The sequence below is a fragment of the Calliphora vicina genome, chromosome 4, assembly GCF_958450345.1.
Source record: "Calliphora vicina chromosome 4, idCalVici1.1, whole genome shotgun sequence".
In the NCBI taxonomy this organism is placed as follows: Eukaryota; Metazoa; Arthropoda; class Insecta; order Diptera; family Calliphoridae; genus Calliphora; species Calliphora vicina.
The window spans coordinates 49,328,388-49,338,537 of record NC_088783.1 but is presented as its reverse complement, the minus strand read 5'-3'; the positions used below and the strand labels follow the sequence as shown (position 1 = coordinate 49,338,537).

The following is a 10,150-nucleotide window of genomic DNA, read 5'->3' as shown; positions in this document are numbered from 1 at the left end:
TTAGTGTCCACCACTCTCCACCAAACAAGAGCCCCATAGGTCAAAATAGGTCTTATGACCGCGGTGTACATCCAGTGTACAATGTATGGTTTAAGACCCCATCTCTTCCCAAAGGTCTTCTTGCATATATAGAAGGCACATAATGCCTTCTTCATTCGACTCTCAGCATTACGTTTCCACGAGAGCTTAGAGTCCAAAATTACGCCAAGATATTTGGCTTCGCTTGAAAACTTCAGAAAAGTACCATCCAGTCGTGGAGGTTTAAATTCTGGTGTTTTATATCTCCTGGTGAAAAGAACCAGTTCGGTTTTGGCAGGGTTAACACCCAAACCGTTTTCCTTGGCCCATGATAGCAGAACGCTGAGCGCTGATTCCATGAGTTCACTTATTGTGGGAAGAAACTTCCCTTGAATAAGAAGCACAACGTCGTCAGCATATGCGACTACTTTGGTACCTATCCTACTGAGCCTGAAAAGGATTTTATTTACGACAAGATTCCACAGAAGTGGAGAGATGACCCCACCTTGTGGTGTGCCTCTTGTCACAACTTTCCTTGTCCTACCAATACCCATATTAGAGTTAATGGCCCTGCTCCTAAGCATATTTTCTGTCCAATTCCTTATCCGCTGATCAACACATAAGTCACCCAGTGCATCAACTATTGCGGATATGTTCACATTATTAAACGCACCCTCTATATCCAAGAAAGATGCCATAACATATTCCTTCTTGTCAAGTGTCCTCTCTATAGTTCCGACAACGTCATGCAAGGCTGTCTCCACCGACCTGCCTTTAAGGTATGCGTGCTGTGCCCTACAGAAATTATCAGGGGAGAGGATGTTCCTGACGTGGATATCGACCAATCTTTCCAGTGTTTTCAATAAAAACGATGACAGACTGATCGGTCTATAGTCCTTTGCGGTACTGTGGTTTACCTTTCCCGCTTTGGGGATAAATACCACTGTAACCTCTCTCCATTCTTTAGGGATGTATCCTGTTTCCAGGCTGTACCTAAATATCATTATAAGCCATGGCATGATGGTTGAAATCGATTTTTGGAGTAACGCTGGGAATATGCCATCTGGCCCTGGTGATTTATAGGGCTTGAAAGATGACACCGCCCACGAGATTTTCTCCACGCTAACAATGGATCTAACTAATTCACTTATGTGGATTTGAGAAGCTGCAAGATGCTCCGAAGCGGATACCTCATTTTCATCATCCCTGCAACCCGGAAAGTGTGTCTCCATTAGCAGTTCCAAAGTTTCGATACTACTTTCAGTAAAGTTACCATCCGGTTTCATCAGGAATCCAGGCGTACCAGGATCCTTGGATAGTACCTTTCGTAGACGCGATGCCTCCGTGGTATTCTCCAGTTCCCCACAGAAACGCTCCCAAGATTCCCTCTTTGCCCGTCTGGTTTCCCTCTTGAAAGTGTTGAAGCTTTGACGATAATCGTCCCAGCTTAACAAGTCTTGGTCCCTCTTCGCCTTATTAAAAAGTTTTCTACATTCCTTTCTTAGCTGCATTAGTCTAGGATTCCACCATGGTTGCCGGAATTTCCTAGGTCCCTGCCGCTCCCTACACGAAGCATAGTAGGCTTCCCTTAATGACCTGGATAGAAAATCCACCGAGTCGTCCAAGTCCCGTGTACCATTTAATCTATCCATTGCTGGATGTGGTATGGTGTCACTAAGATTACAGAATTTGACCCAGTCGGTTTTCCTAGGATTTCTAAAGGGTTTTTCCCTATCCAGTGTAAGCTGTATCGTAAACACTATCCTGTGGTGATCGGAGAATGAGCACTCGAGTGAAACTCTCCAATCAAGAATTCTAACTGAGTCAGTGTTCCCTACCAAAGTAATATCAATGACCTGCTCCCTGATCCTATTGAAGAACGTTGGTATATTACCCCTATTGCAAACACTTAGGTTAGTAGATAGAAGGTATTGAAGTAAACACTCACCCCTGTCATTTATATCCGAGCTCCCCCACAGAGTATGATGGGCATTAGCATCACATCCTATGATGAGATCATGGCCCCTTGTGTTACACCAGTCTACAAGTGTGCGTACGGCACGTGAGGGCGGATTAGCTTCGTCGTATGGTAGGTACGCAGATGATATGATTAGGGTTGGTAACCCTTGTCGCTCTAGTGCAACTACCGTTAAATCACCAGAACTGTAATTAGATAGAAGGAAAACCTTAATGTCTTTCCTGACCAAAATACAGCTCCTTACTTTACCTTCAGGGTTCGGAGAAAGGAGCACATAGTTTCGTGACCGGACGCCTCGAACTTTACTGGCTACAAGCCAGGGTTCTTGGATTAAGGCCACGTGGATAGCTTCCTTCTCCATGAAGCGCAGCAAATCGTCCGATGCTGCTTCGGAGTGGTGCAGATTAATCTGTACCACTCTCAGGCCGCTTGGGTTCATCATTGCGCTTCACCGCGGGCAAGATCAACCGGAGTTGGTTTAGCCCGTATTTGATGACGCCTTGCGAAGAACGCAGGAGTCGGAGGGATTCTGAACCAATTTTGATCCAGAGATCCTTGCCTTCTCCTTTGTCCCTAGAGCGCCCTCGTTCAATCGTCCAGTCCTCTGTACCAAGTTCCTTATTCTGACGCTTTATAAGTGTTAGCGTGGCTTCGTCCTCCAAAAGGGGAGGAGGGACCCACACTCTCACCGTCGTACGAAAAGGTACTTGATCCAGTGGGACGATTTCGATTCTTGCATTGGGCCAGAGTTCGCCAACTCCTCGGATACAGTTACTGAGAAAGCCTAGGGCCTTCTCGTTACCGCACCCGATGATCTTGACACCCTTTAACCATTTGGCGCCATCGAATGCAGTGAAGGAATCATCCTCACTGCATGCGAGTTCGTCCACTAGTGCCCGCAAGATCTTCTCCTCCAGAAGCAGCCATCTGTCCGTAGTCATTTTCCCATCAGGTTGACTACGATCTATGATGGCTACTTGTAGCTCAGGTGCTGATGTTAAGCTAGTTGATGGTTTCAGCCGCTTACCCTCAGACACCTGCGTTTCACCTGACCTTTGCCGCTTAATACTAGGCCTGCTTGCTGTACCTTTGGAAGCCATCGCGGTTCCTCGAGTAGAGGAGATTGCGGACAGCACCTTGGGTGTTGTGCTAGCAGACTTCGTCGTGCCGCATTGGTCATCACCTCTCTTTGGCCCCGACGTGGCCCTCTTTGATGTAGATGGGCGTACGTCAAGATCCTCCGAGACGATGATCGTGTTCGGTCCAGTGCTGGCATGGGGCACATGTTTAGATGTGATCACCTGCCTGCTCTGGTTTGGTTCGGTCTTAGTCTTGGCTGGCCTTACCTCCACAACAGTAGTATTTAGCATGGCCTCATACTTCTGTATGTGGTAGGTATGTTTACGCCGCAAACGCTTTTCCCTGGTGGTCAAAGACGCGGGATCTCGCGAGTCCAACGTCCTGACATACCGGAGAGAGCGTTTGTAGCCCGCCAACCTTTTCCGTTCGTCCTGTTCTGAGTCCTGTTTCCTGTTTTTCTGTTCTGTGTCTCCCTTTGCAGGGTCATGGGCCTCCGGATGTACGTCTTCATTCGCTTTTAGCGGCTCGGAGGACACCATGAGTAAGTCCTCCTCATCAGTCTCATAAAGGTTTAACCCTTTCAGACCTGAGAGGTTGTCGTCGCTGTCGTCCATAGTCACTCTTTCCTGTCTAGTCAAAAAACTATTCGTTTTGTTTACCCCAGTAGCATCACCGACTACCAGACCCGGGGTATTCGTCTGATTCGTCGCAGTCACAGTAGCTCCAGTGGCACTCAGACCTGTGGCTTCCGCCTGAGTACTCACGTTACCCTTGGAGATTTTAGCACCCTCGACCAAGGACATAGGGCCGTCGTTAGAAACTGACATTTCATGGGGGGGGGGGGGGTTTTGGCAGTTTATACCTCTACCATAGGTAAGAAAAAGACACTGCCGCTCCACTGGAGTCAGACGCAGACCAGGATGCCGCTCAATGTGAGACAGACGCATCCTGGATTTGAGTTTTCACCAAAAACATTCGGACTGACAGAACCAGATTGTAATTTCCAGCCGCCCTTAACATAGGGAACAGACGCTAGAAGGTACGGTTATGTTGACTAGGTAACCCAAACCACAGTCCCGGACCGACATCAGAAAATGCAGACAGAGGAAATTGGTAGCCGCCCTAACTAAGGGAACAGGCGCTACCAAGTTGAGGTCGTGATCGCTAGGCGACCGAAGATGGTCATTTACCCCACAGCCGCTCTTAACATAGAGGACAGACGCTGTGAGGTATGGGGAGGGTAGTTCTTAGATCACATCCTTAGGATGCTTAAGCCCCTGCACCGTGCCCGAAGACTCAAGGTGACTACCCGCAGCAGGGGAAATAACATCATTAATAGATTTCAAAAATATTTAAAACAAAGGATTTTAATGTGTTTTGTATCTTTTGTAAAATTTGTGAAAAGCGACTTATCATATTTTCAAAAAAGCTAACGGATTATTAAAATAAAGAAGATATTAGGGTCTTTTAGAAAATATTTATAACAGCATATAAAAAAAAATATACTTTTTGATTGTCAAAATCTACCGACTTTTAAGTATCATAAACATTTTATATTCTTTAATCTCCCATTTAAATTATTCCTTAAAAATTGATTTTCATGTAGGAAGTAATAAGTACAATGGTAGGAATCAACAGACCTTGTTTTGTTTTAAGCAAAAACTATAGAAACACATTATTGCAATGTTAAAAAAGTAATAAAGACTTTGCAAACAAAAATAAGTTTCTTACATAAAGGACAATAGTGTATTGTGACAAATATGTAAAATAACAACAATTACAAATTTAACCTTCTAGCCTTTATTTAGAACAATTTACAAAAACACACTCACAGAATTATTGTTAGTAAACAAGAGTGTCAGAATGCAGATTAGAATTGTTGTATTCTAATCAAAAAAAAAATAAAAAAATCTCTGGAGCAAAATAGACAATAATAGCAAAATACTATGAGAAGGGTTCCTCGTACAAATCTGTTCGGTATTTCTCACCTTAAAGAATACTAATTGACGTCATCAATCAAATCACTCTCTGCATCGATTAACGATATCCTTTAGTATCTCTCTTTTTAACTAATTTTTAAACTAAATTACTTTAAAGCGCCATTTAAATGCAAACAGAAATTTATTTCAAAATTTATTACTGTCACATTTTAACGACTAATAACTCTTCATAATAAAATCATATTTAACTAGTTAGACAAATGCTTACATTATTAACATAATTAAGCACTTTAAAATCAAAGAGTGACAATCAAAATGTCTGCTGCTTGGCCATTAAATAAAACATTTGTAATTTCTAAAATAAATAAAACAGATGATACACTTATAAACAGTGATTGCTTTTCATTTAATGTTCATATAAATTCCATTTAATTTTAAATTCTTTGCCATGATTCTTTGCCAGTTGCCATGACTATTTTAATAGTATTTCAAACGTTTTAATTTTGGTTGCTTTCATTAATATTATTTATAATTTGTAATTTATAAATAATATTGTGGTGTCTGCCTTTAAGTGGCAGACAAAGTCATCATATTTTGAATACAAATTTAGCAAATAAACCAAAATTAACCAAGTGACGAGGACATTTAAGTGCAAACAATTTAAAAAAGGATTTGTGTCTTTAGTTATTTTTCAAATTGTAATTTGTTAAACATAATTGCGGAGATAATGTTGTCATAAGTAAATGATTGATTTCGGGTAATTATCAGCTTATAAGCTAGACGGTATAGAGATTTTTTTTTGTCAAAATAATGTATTTTGATTAATTTGAAGTTATTGAACTTGTTTTTCAGTTGTTGTAGCTGGTAACACAAAAAAAAAAATAATTCATTTGAAGGCTTGAAAACGCTTGGCTGAATAAGCCAATTATTTTGAGCTTAAACAAGTGGAAAGTATTATTTTGAATAATTGTCTAATTTTACAGTAGTTTGCACTCCACAACCCTTTTAAAATATTAAACACAGATAAGGGATATTCGTTGTAGAAAACAAATTTGACAGTCGCTATTGTACATTTCATGTACATTTGATTACGGCTCCAGCTAAGGAAATCTAGTTGAAAAAATTATTTACAAACAACTTCATATGGAAAGTGTTGTCATTAGAGTCAAGTCTTTAGATTAAAAATGAATTTGGTTGTTATAACGAAACTGTTTTCTTGATAAAATAAACAAACAATTCTGAGTAACTATATATATTGACCACAGCTCCCATATAAGGCTCACTTCCGAAAATTACTTCAACAAGAATAAAACTCTTAAAAAATTTTAAAATCCAAAAAAACATTGGATATAAAAGAGTTTCATATTGTCATAATTGCAGGGCGATCAGTCCATAATTGAATCGTTTATTTCAAAAACCAGTCAAGCAACAAATTATTGATTTTGAGTAAATCAAAAAAAATCTTCCTAGCAACCTAAAAATTACTTTGACAGAATCAATGTTTTTTCCTATGAATAAGTTATCAACAGGGCAACCAAAAATATGTAATATCATATTTAAGCTGTGCGTCATATAAACATATAAGTTAGTTATTTATCCGTTTCAGGCAAATTGACGAATTTTTGCATGTTTTTATATATTTTGCTCTTTACTGCATATTTTGCATTTTATTACTTATTTTACATATTTTTGTTACATATTTTCCAGTTTTTCATTATTTTGATTTCTTAATATAATTTTATTGTTTGCATTATAATATTTCAATTTTATATATTAAAATTTTGTTAAGATCCAATGATAATTGGCCTAAGCTATTTAAGAAAAACATTTTTTAATTTATATATAGTTTCGTTGACTTAAGGCAGCTTAGTTTCCATATATTTGAATTAAAAATAGATAAGGCCCTAGTATTACATAGTATAAAATAAATCACATGACTTCCTTCTGCAGTAAACACGGATTTATCGGCTTTGCTTCACCATAATAGGGGACAGTATTTATTTTTTTTTCCATTACAAAACAGTAATAAATAAATGAATTTTGGATTTTTTTTTCCTTGTCTGGTTTTTGAATTAAACGATTCAATTCAAAGACCTATAATAAAAGTCTCACGAAATTTTATTATTTAAATTTTAAAAGAAAAAAAGGCTTACTGACTATATGTACTTTCTTGCTTGTTTTTAATTTATATATGGGGGATTTCACGTCAAGTGAACTTTTTTTTCGAAATGGGCCCTTTTTTTAATATTTTTTTTGTTCAACAGAAAGCTCAGATATTTTCCTTGAAGACCTATTTAGTCGCTTAGTGGGATGCGAGTGGGATATCTATCAAAATAAATGCTTTGTAACTCAAAATATGCAATTTTTGACTTTTTTTTTTGCAAAATCTAACTTTTTTTAAAATGGGCCCTTTTTTTATTTTTGCTCAAAAGAAAGCTTGGTTCTCTTCTTTAAGACCTATGTTGTTGCTTAGTGGGATGCGAGTGGGTGCAAAATAAATGTTTTGTAACTCAAGATATACAATTTTTGATTTTTTTTTTTGCAAAATAGAACTTTTTTGGGACATTATGAATAGCTTTTACTTAAAAATCAGAACAGTAAAGAAATTCGGCTCATTCGCCAAAATATGTCCAAAAAATTAGTTTTTCTCGAAAATCCTATAATTTAAATCGCTGGTGCGGAAAAACTATAGGAGGTATTGTCATACTTTTTCAAATTTTTATTCCCTATTATGTTCTCAATAATGAGATAGGATTTGATTTTAGACCAATGGTTTCTTGAGGTTTCTTAGAATTTTCCGTAGATTGCGTTTCTGCTATACGATTTTTTACGTTTTGATCGTCCATACAAATCGATCCAGCCTAATGTAAATACTGGTAAAAATAGTACCTTATCTTTTATCTTTTAGCAATCGAAATATTTTCATTTTGTTCGAGCTCCTCATCTGAAATAAAATCTATTTCGTTTGAAGAGGATTTAAATTGATTTTTGTTAGACAATTTACAAAAAATGTGAAGAATTGATTTTCTAGAGCCCCACTCAAGGAAAACCAAAAATACCGTATTCCTTTATTAACTATATTGTAGCAGGAGTTTAACAACTTTGCTGAACATCACTTTGTGATATTCGGGCATGTAGAATGTCAAAATGCATGAAAAAGTCATACAAAAATGACAATTTCCCCTATTTATTTATGAAAAACGGGATTAGGAAATCCCGAAAACCTCGGGATTTTCGGGAACGGGATTCCCCGTTTGGCATCTCTACCTGAGACACATTAATGGCCTGGCGAATTTTTAATAACTTTAAAATTTTTTGACCACTTTCTGTTTTTTATGTCTCATTATAATGAAAATCACGTACACATTTCTATTCTTTTTTAATAACAAAATTTTTACATAAACTAAAAAAAATGCATTTTTCCCCCTTGTAAATGCATCTCAAAACTTCAGAGGGCTTGCGGCACGTCTTAACCCCAACCGATTTACATACAATTTTTTCAGGATGATTTTTTTACTAATGTTCACCAAACTGGGGGTGAGAATGGCGAAAATCCAACTTTCGTTTATTAAGGGCCACCTAGTGTATAAAATAAGCTTTCATGCGAGAAAAATCTTACTGTGTAAATGGCGACATACTAACCGACTTCGATTATTTTTAGAGATAAGATTAGTGAGTGATTTAATTTAAAATTGGAAATTTTTGGTGGAATATTACCATACATAATGGAATTTGATGAAATTTTATATAGATAGTATTTAAGGCATTTATATTTCCGTGACAATTTTTAATTTATTCTACCCACTTCGGCATATACGGCTTTTAAAATGAGTGTTTTTTTTTAATTAGCTACTTAGAAAAAGGAAGCCCTTTTCGATGTTTTGATGAATACGTTGTAGATTTATTAATACCTAGTTACAGGCGCGGATTCAGAGACCAAAACCGAAAATTTTTCATATAAAAAAGGAAAAAAAGAAAAATGTAGAAATAATTTTAATCGTACTTGAAACTTATGAAAGTGGGCCTAATCACTTGGTTATTATTTTAACTGATAGAAGACATCCAAGACTACTAGACACAAGGAGGGCATTGGGGACTTGCACTCCCCCGTTTTATAGAGCCATTTTGTGATTTTCTAAAATTGCTTAACTTTGGTCCAATAGTTCCCCCCAAGACATGAAATAAGACCCCTTTCACACTAGGCAATCTAGTTGCGCAAGTGTCTTGTGTTTGTAGATGCCAGAGGTAATGTCGGGTTAAAGAGAAGACAATTTTAGATGCTGTTTTGTTGTTGGGCAAGAGACTTGCGCAACTAAATTGCTTAGTGTGAAAGGGGCGTAATATTACCAAAAAAATAATTTTAAGTATCAAACTACTTACTTTTTTATTATCACTCTCCTAGAATTTTCTAGAATTTTTCTACAATTGCTCTATTTTGGGGTATGTTTGTACCCATTCGGCGTTAATGGATTAAATATTACGCTCTTGAGGTAAAACTGCAAAAATTTTTTTTTTGTGAAAACTTGAAGAAAAAATATCTCGAAATTAGATCTTGCGATTGTAAAATCTTGAACAGATTTGTATTCAGCGTAACAAAATTATATAAAAGAGAAGTTTTGAAAAATTTAAATTTGTATAGTAGTGTCAGTGGACTTGGATTTATAGACAACTTTCTTATTATCTGAGTTAATTAGACACTTTCGTTTCTGTTTCCATTTCTATCAATTTTAGCAAGTCATAAAATTAAAACTATTACTTCTTTATTTTAACTTAAATAACAATATTAACCACATATTAAATTGATAACAAATGTTCCAGTTAAAAACTATATTTTACTACAGCCAGACGCCGCCACAACAATGTTAAAAGGCCATTCAGTTTCAAAAGCCTTGGCAAATGTATTTGATTTCTAGTTATTTAGCATTTGACTATGTAAATCGTTGATTTCAAGGTCAAAAAAATGTTAAAGACAAGCACAATCATGCCATAATGCGTGCAATTAAACAATAAAACATCAACCAGAAACACAACAATGATAAAACTGTTAAGTACGCAAACATTTCCGTTGCATGGCAAACGACGCTTGGATTATAAATTCCAAATAAATCAAGTCTGTATAAGTATATTTTAAAGG

The 10,150-nt window shown here is 37.0% G+C and overlaps 1 protein-coding gene across 1 annotated transcript; it reads right to left on the bottom strand.

The window, feature by feature from the left end:
- Positions 1–846: 846 nt before the first annotated feature.
- LOC135957455 (uncharacterized) lies at positions 847–3,882 on the bottom strand. Its single transcript, XM_065508199.1, has 2 exons — positions 2,246–3,882; positions 847–2,181 (listed from the first exon to the last, which is right to left on the bottom strand). The coding sequence occupies exon 1, from the start codon at positions 3,877–3,879 to the stop codon at positions 2,401–2,403; it is 1,479 nt and encodes a 492-aa protein (XP_065364271.1). The 5' UTR covers positions 3,880–3,882; the 3' UTR covers positions 847–2,181; positions 2,246–2,400.
- Between the last annotated feature and the right edge of the window lie 6,268 nt (positions 3,883–10,150).

What these genes read in the sequence shown, in the direction of transcription:
- LOC135957455 (XM_065508199.1), bottom strand. Translation starts at nt 3,879, where the DNA reads ATGTCCTTGGTCGAGGGTGCTAAAATCTCCAAGGGTAACGTGAGTACT.